At 41.8% G+C, this 22154-nt stretch overlaps 1 protein-coding gene across 1 annotated transcript in view; it reads right to left on the reverse strand.

Moving 5' to 3' along the window:
• GRID1 (glutamate ionotropic receptor delta type subunit 1) overlaps window positions 1-22154 on the reverse strand; it is a 658224-nt gene that overhangs the window by 9182 nt on the left and 626888 nt on the right. The window contains exons 14-15 of the mRNA XM_060275205.1: window positions 12971-13137; window positions 10122-10362 (exon numbers count right to left, since the gene is read on the reverse strand). Of these exons, the coding sequence (XP_060131188.1) occupies window positions 10122-10362; window positions 12971-13137 (408 nt within the window). The remainder of the gene's footprint in view (window positions 1-10121; window positions 10363-12970; window positions 13138-22154) is intronic.

A 22154-nucleotide genomic window follows, 5' to 3' on the forward strand; every position in this document is an offset into this window, starting at 1 on the left:
GTGGAAAGGTTGGAGGTGTCAGGGAGTGACTGCAAGCATAGATTTTTATTTTTTAAAAAAAATTATATGTGATTTTGTAAATGCTCACCATGGTTCTGAGACCCAGCCTCACCTCATGGGCAATCTCCAAGGGGCAAAAAAACAGAGAAGAAGAAGAGGGAGGGGAAAATGATCAAATAGTGTGGCTTCTAAGAAATGTACACATAGTGGTGACAGGTGACAGATATCAGCATACTCGTCATGCAACACTGATGATAGTAAGCAAAATGTCTGCATCTTTTATTTGAATTCTCTTCCCCCCCCCCCATCCCTAGGCCAGACATGCCCCAAAGTGTGTTGGGGTTTTGGTGGGAGAGGAGGAAATACTTTCTAATTTTCCCCAGATTAATATGTTACCCTTGATATTTTTTCATTGCTGATCAATCACACCCATCACTTACATGCCACATGACGTGAAATTGTCATTTCAAAGCAGGTTTTGATTTATTTCAGCTATACCTGTGTTGCATTCCAATGTACTCTTACTTGGAAATAAGCCCCACTGGATTAATTTGCTTCCAAGTCAGTATGAATAAAATGATAGTACACATCAACTGGAATATGAGTAAAAACATTCAAACAAATCAAAGTATGTTTTCCCATGTGGCCTGGCCTGGAATTAGTAGTAGTATGAATTGGTTGCCTCCCCCTTCTGAATTTTTTTGGCGGAGTTGTGCGCTCAGTCACAAATTTGCCTTCAATTCAGATATTTCCTATTTGTGGCAAAACTGGCACACTAAAAATGCACCCAAACTACTGAAAGTGACTGGCACGGTCCAGGTTAATTTGTCTGATTCTGTTAGAGGTTTGTGTTTTTCATTTTGGTGTACTACATACTCTAAAATGCCATTTTCTTCACCATTTTGGATACTGAAAAAGAATTGGATATTGGAAAAGAAAGGAAGTATACGATTTTCACCAATAAATTAGGCAATCTCGATTAGTGCTTCATTTTAGGAGTGCTTTATATATTTATTGGGGGGGGCAGGCTCACAGTGACCATTGAGGCCAATGTAGACAAGTATTTCAGATCGTGTGCATGTTGGCAGGTGTTTGGACGACCAACAGCTCTGTTCCATTCGCTTGGATCAGGATTCTATTTTGGTATAAATTTCACTGTACAAGTTAAGCCTGGTGACTAGCATTAGACCACAGGACAAGAAAAACACCTCATTGTATTTCATAACATGGCTGGGCCCCGTTTGTAGTGGCTTGCCCTCCTTGTCCTTGTGTATTGTAAAGTCACCTTCTTTGCTGAGAAACCCCTGTATAGCTTCCATGGAACCCAAGGCTGCTTGCGCTTATCTTTCATACTAATACAGGCCATATGTTATAGCTTTATAACATTCCTTCGCTACTGCCAGTTACATGTTGCAGTGGGAACACGTACATTGCCCCCTCCCCTTATTCCTCACCCTTCCCCTGGAATAGAGATGCTGGTAGATTAGAGTAATCCAGATTTCTAAACAGTTCAGTGCCTTGACTTAAAATTGTATGACCGAGAATTATCCAACCACCTATCACACAAAAAAAACCTGTCTGTCAAATGACCAGGTTTTCAACAGCTCTTCAAGTTCTATTTGCATGGTAGTTTTGGAACTCCATTCAGATGGTAGTAAAGAGCTAATGATAAGTTGATATTTCTCTGAAAAGTGTTGGAGAAGAGTAGAATGTCTTCCATTCTGCTCTATCTACACTCTGGAATCTACAGGAGATTCCACATTCCGCAACCTGGGACTTTCTGGAGTGTGACAGTTTCTGATTCCTTAAGGCTTCAATGGCAGGTTGTTTGTTTGGGTGGAAATCTGCTTTAGTAAGTATGAGTGAATACAGGCAATTGTTTCACAACTTGCTTCCAGTGCATGTAACCATTTTACAGAGCCTCAAGCACGTTACTTTCCGATGAAATCAGTGATAAATTCAAGCTCTCAGTCATCTAACCACAATTAAGGCTGCAATTAGGGATGGAAGGACCTGCTAGTTCTCCCAGTTTCTCTCTCTCTCTCTCTCTCTCTCTCTCTCTCTCTCTCTTTCTTTTCCCAAATATTAAATTCTGCTCTCTAGATTTCTGCCACAATTTGTGAATTTCCTCGCAAAAATTCACCAGCATTTTGGTGTGACTTTATCCTAGTGGACACATTTTTTCATACCAAGCCCCATTGTACTCTGAGTACCCATTGAACTCTGTGGTACTTACTTCTGAGTAGACAGTCAAAGGACTAGACTGTAAGCAATGAAAAATCAAGAGGATGCACATGTGAATTGGCCCTGTGTAGTAGTTAGCATGCTACTGTTCTACTGCCCTGTATTGCCAGTGACATTTTTTATTATTATTTCCTGCTCCCAAAAGTTTATTTCATCTTAGAAAATTAAAGTACAATGCAGTGATACATACATATGATTATTTATATGAGAAATTTTAGCCAAAAAAGTACACAGATTTCAGATGTGATTGAAATACATAAAAATAATAATTTAAAAAGCAACGTAAAATATAAACATACAATGAAGGGGAATATATATATTTAAAATCTTGCATTTATCTCCACATGGAATAGGGAACACAAGTTGAAAAAGCAAATAAAACAGTAAAGTAAAAAGAAAAACAGCCAGCAATAGAGTGGGGTGGGGGGAGAAGACAGTGATGAAATGGCAAAAAAGAGAGATAATAGTCCAGGCATAGGCAAACTCGGCCCTCCAGATGTTTTGGGACTACAATTCCCATCATCCCTGACCACTGGTCCTGTTAGCTAGGGATGATGGGAGTTGTAGTCCCAAAACATCTGGAGGGCTGAGTTTGCCTACGCCTGTAATAGTCTGTGTTGAGAGTAGTCCAGCTGTTGTCTGGCAGATGTTGAGAAAGACACTTCCAATCAGCCCCAGCCAGCATGGCCAAAGTGATGGTGGAAGTCCACAACATCTGGAGAGCACTATGTTGGATGTCTTGAGTGTTTTCATTCTTAAGTAGGAGGAAGGACCCAGTTCCCAAAACAGTTCAGCTAATTTTCCACTCTGAAAGTGCTTTTTAAAAAAAAAAATGAAAAAAAATGGAGGTGATACATGTCTAAGTGCAATGGATCCAGGTGGCACACAATGCCTACCATTATGCAGAACCTGTTGTGTTATTATTTTCAGTCCCCAAGAAATAGATGTTCCTCCTTCTGGCAGCTAATCTACATGATCAGAAATCCCATGCAATGTATCTCTTGCAGGACTCTACTACTTTAGATAGCCTGGAGAACAGCATTTCCAACTTAGTCCATTTATTGAGGACCACTTCACATGTTACGCAATCAGCAAGTAACATAGCTCTCTAGTGTACACCTGGCACCATATCTAGTCTCTCTTCAGTGCCAGGTGAATAATTTCCCCTAGCCTTTCCTTTAGTTTTTATGATTTTATGCTGATTCGTAGTGCAATTTGCTGGGTGATCAAATTCATTGTTTTTATTGTATTTTCATTTTTATACTGTGCACCACTCGGCGAGCCCAGGCTGCAGAGATGCTAGCAAATGTTTCAATAAATAAAACAAAGTGTGATAGCAATTCACACCTCCCATATAGGTGAACGATCAAATATTTGAATGCTCATACGTGAAATATTTCTTGCAAATACAAAATCAGCATGTTTGAGAGATACTTGTAGCATGTCCTTCTCCCTTGCATACTAGCTTTAAATATGCAGACAGTTTTTTTGTTCAAAAAGAGGGATCATTCAAACATTTCACACACACAGTTTGAAGTGATACTGTCCATCAATTGACACATTACATGGGACTGTCACTTGTGAAGCTTGACTCTTAGACAGCAGGAGTTTTTAGGATGCAAATGTTTTGAGGTAGGTTAGAATACACCCATCATTAACAGCTATGGTATTATTCAAGCTAAATACACTGAAGGGGGAGATTTTTTTATTTATTTGATACATCAAACATTGCGGTATATACCACTTACTAAGGACAAAAGAGCTCTAGGCAGTTTAAAATATTCATGAAAAATACCAATAAAATTGTATTTATTATGGTTGTGGCATTAGAGATCACAATAAGGCATAAAACATGTAAACCTGGTTAGGCTTGTAAAAAGAAAAGGCGGGGGGAAGGTTGACACTCCTACAGTGCCAGAGGCAAACCTGTAGGAACAGGTCATCTCTAGTTCAAAGGTTTTGTACTGATTTAAAAAAAAAATGGTTCGCAGGAAGTGAAGGCACTGACAATAACAAAATGCCACTATTTTAGCTCCTGCAGTGCTAATCTCACTATTGGCCCTTTAGAGGAAAGCATCTAAGAGGGAAAATACATTCTAGTAGAATGTTTTTCACATGGTCTGATAAGGAGCAGTTAGGCAAACATAAGTTGCTCTCTGGTGCTAATAGCAGCGGACCTAACAGACAGCAGTTTTCGCTACACAGCAAAATGAAGGTTAGGGAGTAGGGAAAGATACTTAGCAAAGTTAAGTACACTATCTAAAGATAGCCTTGTTGAAAGTCCCCTTTCCCACACAACTGATAAAGGTACTGGGAACCTGTCCTCCTTTACATCTTATCTTCCTTCCCAATGTGATCACATAAAAACCCTGTTTAACTGATGGCCGCAACAGATAGCAAAATAGGAATTATTGATGCCTTAAAATGTGCCAAGGGCTTCTCTCGTTGATAGTAATTTCTGGGACTCCCTTTGAACTGCTATAAAATTTTGATGTAAATTAGATTATTAATTAGGACAGGTTTAGACGGTTCAGTGTGCATTATTTTTTATCGTTATCAGGCGAAAACTGATAGTAGAGAGCTGCAAGGTATCTAGGAACTTCATAAATGTAAGCACCAATGCTATTTTTCTAGAAAAAGAGGTACCGGAACTCATCATGAATGACTCCCTTGTTCTCTTACAATGGCAATGATGCCCACCTGAGAGGTGCCAGAACTTAGTTCTGGCTGAAAAAGCCCTGATAAGGAATATCCATATTCTCAGCATAGAACACTGACCTAAATGATGGGGAACCTGTCACTCTCCAGGTATTGTTGAACTACAACTCCCATCATCTCTGATCATGAGCCATGTTACCTGGTACTGACAGAAGTGGGAATCCAGCAGGTCACACATTCCCCATCTCAGACCTAAAAGTAGCCAAGGCAGTGAATAGCTTGCAAGTCATGCCATGATCAGCATTAAAGTGGCTTCCTCTGCCTGGATACTACCTTAGAGAGGAGCTGTCTGTTTCTATGATCTACCCGAAGTTATTAATCCATTTTTCATTTCTTAAAGTATCGCCTCCTACTGAACTTAGGTTAAAATATACTCCCCAGAAGGAAATTCCCCCAAAATGTTTCAATCAAATCTTCCACGGTTGGTTTGCCTTAAAATCCTGGTTGTAAGATCCCTGCAGTGCTTGCAGGGCATAGTTGACTGAAATTCCGCACTGCTACAGTGGTCGGTGAACATGGGCTATGCAAAGTGCCTACTTGCTGGCAAAGCAGATCTTAGAAATGGGTGGTTAGCATTTTATAATGTTAGAGAGCATTCAGCAAGGAATGACTAGGCTCTGGCAATTCCAGGAGACAGTCCTATTAGCAAAACTGCAGATTCCAAAGCATTAGTGAAGATGGGAACAAAGAAAGAATCCCAACAACGAAAAAACAGCAAAGAATGGCAAAAAAGCCCCCTTCCCAAATGAACGGAGAGTTAGAATACCTTGATAGAAAAAGAAGCCGACCTCTATTTAACCATTCATTTTTGTATTTGGCTACAACTTTGGGGCATATTTTTTATTACGTGTGCTTGGGGAAATAATATGACCATTGTGCTGCATTGTAAGAACTTTGTATATAGGTAGGGCTTTTCATTATATTATTTTTAATAGTGGCATTCTTGGATATTAAGGCGGAAAGGAAGTGCCTCGCAAAATCCCTTTGCATATTACAAAAATATTAGAGCTACTCCAGGTATATCTTGTAAAATAGAAACCACTTCTGAGGACTAGGGCTGGGCAATATTTGGTTTTCAACACCGAAAACATATGAAAAAGTGGCTGGGCTGTGGAGGGAGTGAGAAGCAACCAGGAGGAAGGGAAGGAAGCAGCTGTCTGCTTGCTCAGGCAAAGGACTTCCTACTGACTCCTTCCCTCCCTCCCTCCACAACCCAGTTCTGGCCTCAGCAGAGGGAGCCTGGGAAGGTTCTCTCCCATCTGCCTGCCTGCAAGCAGGGTGGGCTGCCTCATTCTTCCTGAGACTGACTGGGAGGAAAGAGGCAGCCCGCCTAACTTGCTTGGGCGAAGGCAAACATGCAGGCAGGCAGATGGGCAAGCTGGCATACATCGTGGCTCCCTGGCTGCCACCAGCACAGGCAGGAGTGAAATGCACTGTGCTGGTGGGCCGCACACGTATTGCCAGCTCAAAATGTCTGAAACTAGTTTCAGACAATGAATTGAAATATTGCCCAGTTCCACTGAAGACCAGAGCTTAGGCTACCTACTCATGTGCATCCAGATGTACACATACTTTTTTTAAAAAAAGTTGTGCATTGCTCACACATGGTATGGCAGTTGGACTATCCCCATTACCCTTGACTATTCTGGCTGTGGACTATGGAGGTTATATTCCAATAACTTCTGAGCAAGGCTGTTGTGTGAGATACACTTTGGGCACACCTTTTAGAAAAATGTACTTGGCAGTTTGGCAAGATGTTTAAAATAGGCCCTATTTGAATGAACTAAATCAGCAATTCCATTTCCCACCGAGAACCCACCATGTTCAAAGTGGTGAGAAGAAATGCAGGGTAGAAAGCATGCATTTTAATTGGCCATCTGCCCACTGATTATAAATAATATTTTACATTTCAACCAATAGCTGATTCAATTTATACAAGTGTGCATGTATCACCAAAAGCTAATTCATTATAGGTGCCATTTTGTAAGTGAGTGAATTTTAGAAAGAAAAACAATCCTTAATACATTTCTCTCTCTCTTGCAAATGACATTCTAGAACAAAAGGTCTAAACATTTAACTTACAAATTTATCAATTAAAAATTGTTCTCATTAATTCTGGCTGCCTCCCCTCCCCCCACCATCAGCTAACATCCTAATCCTATCAAAGTTTTCTCAGAAACAGTTCCTACTTTCTTCAATGGATTTACTTGTCCAAATATGCTTACTTACTGTACTATATAGGGGAAACAGATGTGATGCAGGAAATCCATGACCCTCCCCCCTCTTTTTTTAAGTTAATAGAACAAGGTCTGTGATTCTGGGAGACAGAATAACAATCTCTTCCCTACTTCTAATTCTCTTGTCCTGATTAAAACTGCACCGTAGGTTTTTCCCTACAGGACAAACAGTAGCCACGGGTGGAAATTTCAGTCAGGAAAATGCCACAGCTCTGTATGAGGCCTTGTCCCACCGCATTCAGATAAAAAAACAACAACTGGGAGATCCTGATCACAGTTTCCCCTAGGACACATTTGGTTTATATGTTTCTTCCACATCATGTGTAGTTGTGCCCTGAAATTTGGGCAATACTGACAGTTAGCAGTGGGCAAATCAGCATTTAGTTCATGTGTCAGTTTCACAAGGGTTTATTCAGAAGTTAGGTCCCACCTCTTCATTAATTTACGGGGGGGGGGGGTTTAATATTAAAAAATGCATGAAAACTTGAATGGTATTTTTGGAACCTATTTTCTCACAAAATAAGTTTTTATTATTTCATAGTATACATTTCTATAGGCTTTTTTAAATCCCAAAGCACACACTATATATAATACACATTTGGGTGTGTCTTTTGAGCGTAGAACTGCATCACAATTTTGGAGGTGAAAAATCCAAAAAAAATAACTATGTTTCAATTCACACATTAGTCTAAGAGGCTACTTTGAATCAGGATCCACAAAGAGCAAATTCCTCAAACATCCCTACTGCCATGAACATGCAGAAGACTCAACTATTAACTGAACGAACTAAAGGTTTCAGCCCTCATACTAATAATGTGTATTTGCCCATAGATGGAATTCTCCACACATCATCTCCCTGTGAATAAGAAATGGATTCATGATACTCTTGGCTACGTGAGCAAATTCAGTAAGTTGTTTTTTGACAAAAAAAGTTCCCTTTTAAAAGAATGCACAGTGGACTTGCATACAAAATGATTTCTCTGACTTGGATGTGAAGCATGGTAGCTGAAGACTTGGAGGACAAATTGAATGAACAAGTAGGAAATCCAGACAAGTGGAATGTTAATGACAAGTAGCATTATAGAATATAAGTCTTCCCATCAGTTTGTATGTGGTAGGCATGTCAATTAGTGCAATGCTCTAGCTATTTAGAAATAAAAATTAAAAGTGATAGGCCCTGTGTTCTTCCCCAGTCGGGGTGTGGCTGCTGTCATAACCCTCTGGTACAAAACATCTGTTCAAGATGAAAAGAAGGTTAAAGTGCCTTAATGTCTCAAAGCCCAACAGAGAGGTGAGGCTGTTAAAGATTGAAACAGATGCAAACAGATGCTGTCTCTTTGCACGATATGGCTATGACAGGTTGATTATTATTGCTTTGAAATATTTGCAAGAAAAACCTTTGATAACAGGCAATTTCATATTCTAAGAGATACTTAACTAAAAGCCGCTCATTTAGCTCTGAAGAGTATTATTTTTAGAAAGACACAAGGCGGAGGGGGACATCAACCAGTGATGGGGCCTGAATGATTTATTTGTTATTAATGAGTGGAATAAAAATTCATTCATCTGTTCACACAAAGGAAAACAGCATCCCATATTTCTCTAAAAGTGCCTGCCTTATTTATGCACGGCTCCCCCACACTTCCTTTGTAAAGGGATCCTTTCCTCCACAAAGAAAACTGAGTTACATAAGAGCACATGGGAACATACTGAAGTTCCTTGCTGCCGTAGTTTGACATCATCCTCTGCAATCCCTCTCTGACTGCTTTATCAGCTAACAGCAACTGCCTACCATAGAGACCTCAAATCTTGGAATGAAATGATCTCTCCATGGTGGCAGAAGAAACCTGGGAAGGGCCTTACACAAGTTCCCATTTCACAAACAACCAGTTCAGTGGCTTTCATATATGCACCCTCCCCCCCCCAAAAAAAAATCACCAAGCTGAACACAGACCCTCCTAGAAGCTCAATAAACCTCATGCTTTTGTGGTTTACCTAGGAATGCAAAAAAAAAAAAATGGGACAGGGAGGGTTGTTTAGCTCCTGTGAGATCACAATGTGTGACTATATTTGAGCTGTCTCCAGCTTGGTGAATCATGAGTTGAGTATACCCAAAGTTAAAAATATATATAAAGTTAAACTATTAAATTGTTTGAAGTCACTAGATTCCACCTGACCTATGTAGCTTGTTACTTAAGATTCATGTCACCTGGTGACTGCATTATTGCTTTTATTGCCTTAACCAAAGATCAGATGAGGGCCCCAAGTGAGGTAAATAGCCTTACAATTGCTCTCAATCTTCCCATATTCCAGGTCGAGTATTTTAACACCAAACCAGAAAGGCAAAAAGCAGTCCTTGGGGTCGAGGAGCAGGTGACGTGTGGTGCAGGACTTTGCATGGACTTATGTGGGTATGTGTCACTGGCACCAACTTGGCCAGCAGGTAAACATGGGGGTTGTGTTGTTGTTCCAAGAATCAGGAGGTGTTGAATCTGTGTATTTAAGGCAGCCCTAAACATCCTTGTCTGTCAGTTTTAACAGAGGGGGCCAAAGGCATGGTGCCTGAGCTACTCTCTTACCCCTAAAGATGGTCTCTCCATGGCAAGGTTGAGGCACAATGGTGGGGCAATGTGGGAATGTTTGCAGTGCTGCTGCTGCCCAGGCTGTATCTGCTCTATAAATAAATACAGGACTTTAGTTGCCAGAGGTGACATTTTGGTACCTTCCATAAAACACAAACATTAGGGATTTTTTTTAAAAAAAAATATGGGAAAAGGATATAACTTTTTAAAAAGAAAGAAACCTGTGCTTAAATGTAATTATCTGCAATCGTAATCCAGTGAACTGGATTTCCACAGCTTCAGTTTGATGTAAGTTTTACATTATCTACACTTAATTGTGATAAGAATAAAAGTTATGGACCTCTTTGGGTGTCTCTTGATGACAACGGTTGCTGCTCCACCACAACTCCAGGGCTGCCACCAAACAGGCCAGGAGCAGGCCCACTGCCAAAATGCAGAAGACCCCTGCAAAACTGTGAAGCTTCAGGGCCTTCCCATCCGTCTGTGCGTTGGTGTGGCTGTTCAGATCACAGCGTCCCATTCGTGGCCACCATTTCTCTTTGAACACATCCAGGTATCCAGCTTCTTGTAGTTCTAAGATCCTGCAGAGATCAATATAGGGAAAACCACAAGCATTATATTTCTACAAGGAAGGCTTGCCCAGAGGAAATCTGCAACTGAAAGAATATATAAACTTGACAATTGTAAAGGATTGTGCTACGAAAAAAAACCATATACCCAATTGCACAATGAATGAGATATATGACACTGTAAAGTTTTGCAGGAATCAATATTAACAGCACTTCAGCATTATCTTGGTGCCATGCATAATGGTCAAAAATAATGTTGAGACCAAACCTATAGTGTTGTATATGGCATTCTTCCCATTAATGGTCACAACTCTCCCTGGGCTGGAAAGAAAACTCTGCATGTGAGTATGCAAACATTACTGGGTTGCAAAGCAAGCCCACCTGTGGGTGGGTAACTGCTTCCACCCACTGCAAAAAAATGCCCCAACTGTAGGTGAGCAATGGCTTTTGGACACGTAAACATTACTTAGTACAAATGAAGCCTCACCTGTGAGTTCAGAAGCATCTCCCTGATGAAAAGCAGCCCCCAGCTGTGACCAGGCCGAGGAAGCAAGCACTGTCAAGGTGTGTTTTGAAGCACAAAACTCTGTGCTTGTAGGTAGGAGTGCAACAGGTCCTAATGGCCTTTGTACAAACCATTATAGGCAGTGATGGCCACTCCCTTGCTCAACAAAACAGCCCACGAAGAAAGGCTTGACTAAGAGACCTTAGGACAGGCATCCCCAAACTGGGGCCCTCCAGATGTTTTGGCCTACAACCAGGACCAGTGGTCCGGAAAGATGGGAATTGTAGTCCAAAACATCTGGAGGGCCGAAGTTTGGGGGTGCCTGCCTTAGGATACTAAATCTGATAGCCAGAAGAGGTACAACAGAGAACCCCCCCCCCAACATGTCAGGCCTCATCTAGAGAATCCTCTCCCAACACATTATGAGAGGGTTTAACAGGCATACTTTCCTTGTTCTCCTGCCTATCATTTCCTTTGGTTTATGAAATTGACCTTGTTATAGTTCCAGGTCCCAAGAGCTCCAATCACTGGATAGATTAACAATGCCTGCCAAATTCCTTTGCTGCCAGATTTTTGCTCTGGGTTGGGTGAGATGTGGACACAGAAAAAAATGCACTGGCAGAATTGGGATGGGAAGCAGCCTTGATCCCCAAACAAAAGCCAACAGGTAACATGGTTTCCTGCAAATCAGCTTCTGTAGTACTGCAAGCACTACCTTACATATGCATAGCCCCATTTTGTTTGACAACTAACTGACAGGCATGAAAACCCCTGAATTAGGCACAACAGGGAAAAACCGCAAACTTCATGCAAATGCTCTGATGATTAAATCTCCAGGAGTGCTTCTGTTTAAGGATCATACCAGTCATTGACAACAGCTTTGTACTCCTCCCAAGAGATTGTGGGAAACAGAAATTCAAGTCCGGGGGGGGGGGATTTATTTTCCATTGAAGCACTGCCGATCCTAAACTAGCAGATAGTTGAAGATGTCAAACAGCCCTGCCTGAGATCCTGGTGATCTACAGATAATCAGACTGGGCTGCTCTGACTCACGCAGGCTTGGTCATGTACACATTTTGTATAAGATGTAAAAAATCTGCCCCAGCTACTATAAAATATGTTTCCACCATATTGGTCTCTACAGCCACAACAGGCACTGTAACTCTCCATGTGCCCCTGATGCAATCCCACACTCCCAGGATAGAATATATAAGCTATTGGTGTTCACCAAGGTAACAGCCTGTTCGACTTTCCTTCCCCCCCCCCCCACTTAAATTGTCAGTTCAGACTTCCAGGAATGCTCATGTTTTGTTTCCAAAGGAAGACACACTAAACCAAATGCAGTCACTATTGCACATATTGATAATGTAGGTGACATGTTGTCCTAATGAAATGGTAATTCTGGTTCTCTGTTAAAAAATTTTGGTGGAGATCTCACAGAATGTCAATAATTATTCATTCTGCTAGTAGAAGAAGCCTCTTTTTGCAGAAGGCTAAATCTGGATCCAACCCATTATACTTTTAAAATATACATCTGGTGTTTTTAAGAGCAGAGCAAGAAGCATGAATTATGAATGTGGCAAAAAGGTGCTCGGAAACATATTCTCATACAGGTATACTCATTAGAGAGACAGAGCTGACTGCAGCTTCCTTGAGCAGCAAACCTGGGTTTGTTGCTGTGAAAAAGGTAAAGTGGCTCTTAGGAGCACCTCTAATTTGCCTTTGAACTTAGAATAATAAACCACAAATTTCTCACTGATTGTTCCCCACTTGACAGTTTTCATTAATTTGTAGCCATGGCTTTCTACTCTCACACAGTTTTTCGCGTGAGAACTAGTCCTAATTTAGAAAGGGCTGGACTGCCCCTGGGGCTTTGCAGCATGCAGAGGCTGTGAAGGCTGTTGCCTTCTGTCCCTGTGTCCCCCAAACTCACCTGAACTGAGAACCAGATGGGCCATGCTGCGACCCTGAAGAAGCAGCGGCAGAAATAAAATGCATTGCTACAAGCAATATTCACCCAGAAGCAGCTGATTAGCCAAGGCTCAAAATACCAGCAAATGGGATACTTGGCTTGATGTTGGGAAAGGGGTTCAAGCCCAAGCAGTTTTGTATTACCTTTGGGAGAAGAGATCCCTGTATGGACTGCCATGCTGGAGCGCTATCCCATATCCTTTGCTGCTGATGCTGTTTCCAATGACGGTCACGGAGCACTCATCGTCCGTCAACGCCGCGTACTCCACGACTGCAACATCCCACAAGAATGCGTAGTTGCCTTTCTTTGCCTGTAAAAACGAGGAACAAAACTTTCAGACACATCTTTAACTTTGATAGAATGTTATCATTCTCTTTCAAAAGCTATCAGTTTTGGAACAGAGAATTATTTCTGGGTTATTATTTCGGGTTAAGAACTTAATTCGTTCTGGAGGTCTGTTCTTAACCTGAAACTGTTCTTAACCCGAGGTACTATTTCTGGGTTAGCGGAGTCTGTAACCTGAAGCGTCTGTAACCCGAGGTACCACTGTCTGTGTGTGTGTGTGTATTCTCTTTTACAATTTAGAATATTCATTTAGACAACCTTAAAATACCAATGACTTTCCTTCTTCTCTTTCCATGGTTCATTTTACACATCAGAAGTCCCTGCATATTTTACAAAATTAAACCATTCAGTATTCCATTATTACATCCATCAAAACTTATTTACACTGTTGAATTTATATTACTGCTGCCAATGTTTTCAAGTTCACACATTTCCCCCATATATTCAATAAACGTTTTACATTTTTCTCTAAATGTATGCTCTTCTTGTTCTCTTATTCTATATGTTAAGTCTGCAAGTTGTGCATATTCTGACATCTTAAGCTATCATTCTTCTTAAGTTGGGACCTCGCTCGTTTTCCATTTTTGAGCTTAAGAAACACGGGCCGCAGTAGTGGCATACATACATTTTAAGAATGCTTTAAAATCACCAAATACATTTTCCCAGACCCAGATCTTCTCAAATTCACCTCTATTTTCACTATATGTGTAACATTTAGTGGTAACATAAAGGTAAAGGGACCCCTGACCATTAGGTCCAGTAATGACCGACTCTGGGGTTGCAGCGCTCATCTCACGTTATTGGCTGAGGGAGCCGGTGTACAGCTTCCAGGTCATGTGGCCAGCATGACAAAGCTGATTCTGGCAAACCAGAGCAGCACACGAAAATGCTGTTTACCTTCCCGCCGGAGCGGTGCCTATTTATCTACTTGCACTTTGACGTGCTTTCGAACTACTAGGTTGGCAGGAGCTGGAACTGAGCAACGGGAGCTCACCTCGTCACAGGGATTCGAAACCGCCGACCTTCTGATCGGCAAGCCCTAGGTTCTGTGGTTTAACCCACAGCGCCCTGCATATATGAAATCCCCCCCCCCAAAAGCCATAATAAATTTCCCAAGATCAACATTCTTTTAACTTCTCCTGAATTTCCAATCTACCTTGAAGCTAAGCAGAACTTTCAATTCAAAGTTGCTTCAAATTTCACTTTAGGGGAAAAAAAAGTGGCCCGCAAATTAATGTGGCTTAGGTAAAATTCCAATGCAGAAGGACTCCTAGAATTCACCTCAAGTTTTGTATTTGTATATCAATGTGTTTTTGAAAGAAACTTGGGATGGCTTGCCAAAATCTCTCTTTGTGTGAAACAGTAACACAGTAAGAAGAAGAGTTTTGATTTGATATCCCGCTTTATCACTACCCAAAGGAGTCTCAAAGCGGCTAACATTCTCCTTTCCCTTCCTCCCCCACAACCAACACCCTGTGAAATGAGTGGGGATGAGAGACTTCAGAGAAGTGTGACTAGCCCAAGGTCACCCAGCAGCTGAATGTGGAGGAGCGAGGATGCGAACCCGGTTCCCCAGATTACGAGTCTACCGCTCTTAACCACTACACCACACTGAGTGAAAGACAGAACAAATTATGCCTTGTCAAAGACATCTAGTTCATGTATCAAAAGTGGCCCTAATGACCGTTTCATCAAACCAATTATGTCTAGCCAGCTTGAAGAAAAGTAGCCACTATGAGGGAGAGAGGAGAGCCACAATCTTCCGAAGATAATGTTTTTTAAAAAGGTTATGTCCCCCTTGCCTTCTACATATGAGTGACTTACAAGAACTGTTTAAGTCCCCTGATAAATTAAGGAGAGGATATCGTAGATATGTGATGGCTAGTTCAGACACACGACCAAACCATGGGAGTAGATGGATGAACTTACTTATTGTAAGCCTTCCCTCTGCCCACACAAACTAAATAAATAACAACAACAACATTTATACCCCACCCATCTGTCTGGATTTCACAGAAGTATTAAAATACTGTACAATAATTTAAAATACAACTAACCTTAGATCTGGGATTGGTGCTAGGGCAGCATTCTTGCCTATCCTATGGGGTAGGAGGTGCCTTTACAGAGCATATATAAAGGGACTCCTTTGGTTCAGATAACTCCCTGATTCTGAAGGCTTATCTACAGGGGCAGCAGAGTTTCCTGGAGCCTTAAAAACCAGGCTTAGTGGGCTTTACTGTAATTAGGATAAAAATCCAAGATTTTGAGGGTGAGTTGAAAACTTACTGAAAATACAGTAGAGAGGCTATTTGAAAATAGCAAGTGAAACTAAAACTTACAAGCCTGTTTGGGGTCAGTTTTATTATTTGGGTCAATTCTCCCAATTGCTTTTCCGCAGAGATGTGGCAGCTGTCTACCATCCATATCTGAAATCCATCGTTATAAGCTGAGAGGGAGCTTTCTGGAAATAAGCAAGCTTTCTGTACCCTCACACACACCCCAACGCCTTCAAAATACCATCTAAGAATGCCAAGCCCTTTTGGAATTGAGCCAAGGCTAGTTCACCCATCACTACCTGGAAGGTGCAGGAAGTGTAAATGTTTTATATTTACACTTCGTTAAAATTAATAGATTCAATAACGCTCTTTAATTCTTCATTAAATTTTGTGGTGTGCTTTCCCCCCGTTACAAAGTAAAACTTTTCGGGTGAAAGAATGAAACAAGCCTCATTTTATTTCGGAAAAGAATAGTGTGCTTCAACTATCAGAAGTTTAGTTATTCTAAGGAAGCTTTTCTCTTGTGGCATCATAGGCTAAACGAACCGAATTCTCCCACGAGTTTCACTTGTGGCTAATATTTACTTATATTAGTGCACACCTACACATCTCTCGTCTGCAAATGCCAGCCTTAATTGGGATTCCAAACAGTGACTGCATGCTGTGTGCATGAGGAATGTAAATCATTTCCGTTAACATAAGATGTAAGAAATGTCTCTGGATGGGAATTCAGGGAGAAGAAACTTGATCGCTTTGCTTGGTTAAAGTAATCATTGACTTCCTAATACATTTAAGTAATATGTTTTTAAGTCTCCAGTGAATGTACAAAGCACAGTGGAACAGATGGGCTGGTGAATTTAATGCAAATAAATGAGTAATCATAAATGCAGGCTCCCAAGCTATTAAAAGGAAGTTTAGATCATTTCTGTTTTCTCATCAGGTTCAGGGAAGCAATAATTTTGAATGTGTAATTAAATAAGAGCAACCCCCCCCCCAAAAAAAGGCATATGGATGTTTCTGTTTCTTTTGGGTGGTTTTTTCCCCCTCTTGCATATGGTTCTGCTAAATTTACATCAGGAATTGGGGACCAGATTAGTTGTTATTGTAATCACATGCCAAGTGCTGAAACTGCTGCTTTATGAATCACTCTCTTTAACATGCAGTAGAAGCCATACAATGTCTTGACGTCACACAACACTAGGCATCTCCTTGCTTCTGCTTGCTGAGGACAGGCAAGCACAGAAATTTGACCCAAGTCTACGAGACAGGTTCTATTAGTCATTGCAGAGGGAGAACCAGGTGCACAGCAAAAAAATTCCACAGGGGGTCAGTCCACTGTCCCTTAGACCTTGTGGGGGGGCCAGACAATATTTTGAAGGAACCCCCCCCCATGACTCTCCCCTCTCTTCTTCACAGCACTGGATGAGCCCCAGTGGCTGCTTACCTGTGCCTTGCGAGTGACAGAGGCTGGCGGCGGGACAATGAGCGGTGTGAAAGGGCTGGCTCCGGAGAGGGGCTGCTTAAAATGACGCTCAGCCAACCATGGCTCAACATGACCCAGAGCTCCCTTCCTCCTCTAGGCAGGGTGGGGAGAAGCAAGGAGGGAGGAGCCGCTGCCGGTGAGAGGGATGGGGAAAATAGCGCACATTGGCGCAGCCCAAACAATCAGAATCGTCATCCTGATCCACACAGCGATTCCCGGACCACCTGCAGGCCGGATCCAGAAGGCAATTGGGCCGGATCCGGGCCCTGGGCCGTAGTTTGCTGACCCATGCTTCAGGAACATTGGAAGCCTGGCTACATCTACGGTAGCTCAGTATTGACCACACTGACTGGCTTTTTCAAAACAGAAAAAGCGAGTGTGCACACATATGGGAGCACGTTTCCCTGCCCTCCGGCCCGCCGCGCGATCAGCGCTGGAGGAACCGGCCTGAAGCTGGGTAAGTTTGGGGAGCCCTGCTCTAACTCTTTGCGGTTTCAACACTTCTCTTAAGTGACAAATATTCTGTATTCATTCATTTTTTCCCTATTATATCTGTGAGATTAAGCACAACCAAGTATTGTTTTTGGAACCATATTTTGTCAGATAGTTTTTAAAGCAAGCCCATTCCTTTTTTTACCTTGTTGCCTGCGTGATCTCTTATTAGTTCTGTCCTTTTGGCTAGTTCGAGGTACTCACACAACTTTAATTGTCATGTCTTTCGTTGGTATTAACTCACTTTTCCAGTATTTTGCTATTAGCATTCTAGCCGCTGTTGTCAAAGAAACACTCTTTTATTTTCATTTGGGATGCTTATAGTTAGAATGCCTAATAGGAAAGCTTCAGGTTTCTTTAAAAATGTGTGTTTTAGCATTCTTTTTAGTTCCTCATAGATCATGTCCCAATTTTTTTATTTGGGGACATGCCCACCACATCATGATCATCATCATGATCATCATCATCATCATAATTTATTATTTATACCCCGCCCATCTGTCTGGGTTCCCCCAGCCACTCTGGGTGGCTTCCAACAAAACATTAAAATACATGTGGAATAGACCATGCTACTCCTATCTGGATGTCCCACAAACCCTTCTTAGTCTGCCAGTTGTGTCCCAGAGTGTGGCCACCTATATATTTAGCTTTGGGTGCTAAATAGGCCCAGTCCTGCCTATGAACCACTACCATGGCATGGCTTTAGTGGTGCTTTTTCTAAATAGAGACAAAACCAGGAGCAAATGTAACCTGAGAGACAAGGTTGCATCAGACATGTTTACTTCATCTATTTTGTATCTGTCTCTTGCTTCAGGGTTTTTACTGTCACCAGCTCTCTTGAGCCTGCGATCTGCTGACAGGAATGATAGTCCCTATCTACAGTATGCCTCCTATTTGCACCATAGGTGCTTTGGGGAAATATTATCATCCACAGGCATTCCATTTCCATTACAAGTCAATGCCTGGAGAAGAATACTGCTGTTCCAGCCTCTGCCATACAAGCTGAATGTGTCCTAGGCGGAATTTCTCCCTTTTGTTCTCCAAAGCTTTGCAGCCTGAGTCTCAAAACAAGGAAGCCATGAGATTGTCCTCTCTCACTGCGGTACTGAGGGCTGCACTGAAAAAATGGCAGAGAAACAAAATAGACCACAATCCAGCACAATAAACACAGTTAAGCCCCTTTAAATCCACAGGTTTAAGTGTGCCTAACTCTGTGCTGGTTTGCAGCCATTAAGCTTGCTGGGTCCCTCAATATCAATAATGAAGGTTTTAGCTTATAAAGGACTCTGGCCTGCACCATAAAAATAGATCATTTTCAACTATCCTCTGCCACTTTAACATTAAACAGAAGATTGCAACCATACTTTTAGATGTCTTAACTACTGCTCCACCAAAATGTCGCAAGAACAACATCTGGAGTAAAATTCAAAGGTACTTCTCTAGGTAAAACATTCAAGGAACTTAGAAGTCATAAAGTTTCAGTAAATGTTTTAGTCAATAAGGGATTAGGACAGGTCTGTTGAGAGGGGGTATGGGGTGCAGATGTACCAAGCTCACAGACAGCAGAAGCATCAGACTATGAGCTTTTATTATTACTTTTTAAAGTAAGCTGATTGGCCTCCTGTAAAGGAAGTTAGGAACCAAAATGTGCTGGCAGGCGAACCAGTGTGGCTGTTCCTGCCTTTCAGTGCTTTTAGCCAGAGTAAAGTGAGGGCTGTGATTGACAAGTGAGGTGTTGGGATACCAGGAGACAGGAATTCCTGAGGTCATAAACAGCAGCAGTATTCCTCATCCCTGCTCTTTTATTTCTCCTTGGAATCTCTACAGTTTGAGATCCAATACTCCAAAAAATGGATGTCACCCACCCCTTCACTCCAAAACTTGGTGTGTGTGTGTGTGTGTGTGTGTGTGTGTGTGTGTGTGTGTGTGTGTGTGTGCAAAGATTCTTAGACAACTCCAGGCACTTATTAAAAACTCACTGTATAGTTAGCTTACAGTGCAATGGTATACATGTCTATTCAAAAATAAGTATCTCTGTGTTTAATGGGGTTCATTGCGAGAGGATCTTTTGTGCACACCAAACTGGGAGCTCAGTTGAACACAAGTGGGACTCATGCATCCAAATATACAATAATTAGGCCAGATTAAGATTGGTTTAAGCCAGGCATCCCCAAACTGTGGCCCTCCAGATGTTTTGGCCCACAACTCCCATGATCTCTAGCTAACAGGACCAGTGGTCAGGGAAGATGGGAATTGTAGTCCAAAACATCTGGAGGGCCAAAGTTTGGGGATGCCTGGTTTAAGCATTGGAGCTGTATTACCTTGCAGGGGTAGAGGGGAGACCCAGAAAAAAATACCTTTATAGTCTAATGATGCATCACTCTGTTTAAAGGAAGCAAAATATGATTAGAAGTAGCCATTTTATTCCTTCTTCTATAGCTATATCCTACAAATTTGCATATGACATGTGCATGCCCATTTCATGTGCATTTTGTCAGCAAGTGTAGCAAAGAGCCCAATCCACAGTATATTGGGCCCAGAAAATCCTGTTCACACCCATGAATAAGGGTTTCTCATGTCCCCTATGTCATGTCCCCTTCTGCCATCTTCCCTCTGGAAGGCAGCATGCTAACACAAATGCCTCTCTTTCTTCAGTTAGAAGTGTGGCTGGCAGGCATGGAGAAGACATTCTAATTCCCCCGCTTTGAAATTGGAAGTTCTTATGTATTTATATTTTAGATTCTGCAAATTATCACCTTTTGATCAAATGTGCGCCTGCATGTTACTGTTTGATTGGATGTGACAGGAAGACAGCCTAATGTGAAAAGGGGGAGAAGAGAAGGGGTGTTTTATTGATAAAAAACATCAGATAAATGGGAAGAGAGCGTATTTCATATAGTTTCCGCTGAAAATTTCTGAAATGACATCAAAAGGCATAAAATGCCACCTCAAATACTTAAGGCTGAAGCAGTAATTTATAAAACAAAATTACTTGGAAGTCAAGAAGAAAATTCACTGCTTAAATCCATACAAAATATGAACCTCGTGAGGAAAGTGCGGAGTTGCGAGATGCTGGCAACTAAGAGCCCCCCCCCCCAAAGAAAGGTACTAAATAAATTTGCTACTTCGTAACTCCTTTCAACTGAATGATGTGTGAAATCCCAAAAACCCTTGAATTTCTCTATCAGAAAAAAAAAATGCTGGACAATTGTATCAGCTAGATTTCACAGTAATATTTTTGAACTCATGTGTAAACTAAAGAATTAGCTCTAGTACAGTAATTATGACTATTTAATATGAGTACTAAATAGTAATTATATAACGTAGAATATTTTCCCAACCTTGTTATTACCTCTATATTGCAGATGGGGACCCAAGGCTAAAAGGTAGTGGCTTGCCTAAGACTTCCCTAGTGAGCATCTGATTAAAACAGTATTTGAATCAGGAACCTTGTGGCTCACATATGCTTACATCCTTTTTCAATACAGAACATCAGCTCTCTTCACTCTAAAGGTGTTCCTTAGTATATCTGAGGACTTCACCTGTATGCCCATCCTAAAATCTGCACTGGGGTGGGGGTGGGGAACTCTACCCTCTCTTATAGTAAAACGATTCAGACAACAAAACAAACGCTAAAGCACCTACAAAGGCAAATTTAAAGTTGCAAGGCTTATACAATGAGGCAAAACCTTTTTAACCAGCTGGATTACCTGAAAAAAACAACAACATAGTGCTCAAATTTACCTAAAGCTTCCCAAAAAACACCACTTCCACGCCTGCATCAGAGATGGAGTTGTGGGCATCACGACCCGAACACGCGTGCAGGGGTTGAGAGCTCAGCCCCTATGTGATTGGGGGGTTCCTGCCCGCATCATTCGAGGGCCGACCAATCCGGTCTGCCGGTGTGTGTGTGTGTCCTGCTTTCTTTAAGCAGTAGACGGGCGGGAACCCGGTCTCTTTCACTCCGCGCTCCAGCTGTATCAGTTCACCCGTCCACCCACCCTTTAGGCTAGCTTTGACCTTGCTGTGGACTTCGGTTGGTCGCCTTGGTTGGCCAAGGGGCCTGGTAGGACTTTTCCCACTTGGGCTAGCCAAGGGTTTTTTTTCGGCTACCTCATAGCAATTCATCACAACTATTGGTTTTGGTGGTTAGGCATTGGAAATTGCGTTAGAGCTGAGAAGGGTAGGTAGCGCCATCACCTGCCCTGCAAATGGAGGAGTATTCTGTTAAAGGATTCCGGGGGCGGTGCTTGGTCTGAAGCCTGGGGAGGTCAGGGCTGTAAGGCAATCACAGGAGTAGTTTTGGTTGATGTACATCACTGGGGCTCCTTACTGGTGGTTAACTCTTCCCGGATGTCCAACACACGGGTTGGAGTCGGACATAGACGGTTAGGTTCCAATGCCTAAGCCAATACCGCTCAACATCCGTAACCAATAAAGCTGTGGCCTTTTCGCCCATTTAAATTTATCACATGTGTCGTGTCTTATTCTCACGGGGAGGGAGGGACATTGCCACACAACATATTTTGTAAAGTTCATGTCACAAAACTGCTAAGGAAACTGAATGTTATGAGCTTGAGAGATAAAGTAGTAGATAACAACATAGGAATGACAGTGACATTTTAAAAGGACAATAGAAATCACATGAATTAGCGATCATGTGCAAATTGTTTAGATCTGTCTTGCGATTAGGCAGAATGAGGCAACTGTGTCAGGTGGCAGATTCTGGAA

The sequence above is a fragment of the Zootoca vivipara genome, chromosome 5 (assembly GCF_963506605.1).
Source record: "Zootoca vivipara chromosome 5, rZooViv1.1, whole genome shotgun sequence".
Taxonomy (NCBI): domain Eukaryota; kingdom Metazoa; phylum Chordata; class Lepidosauria; order Squamata; family Lacertidae; genus Zootoca; species Zootoca vivipara.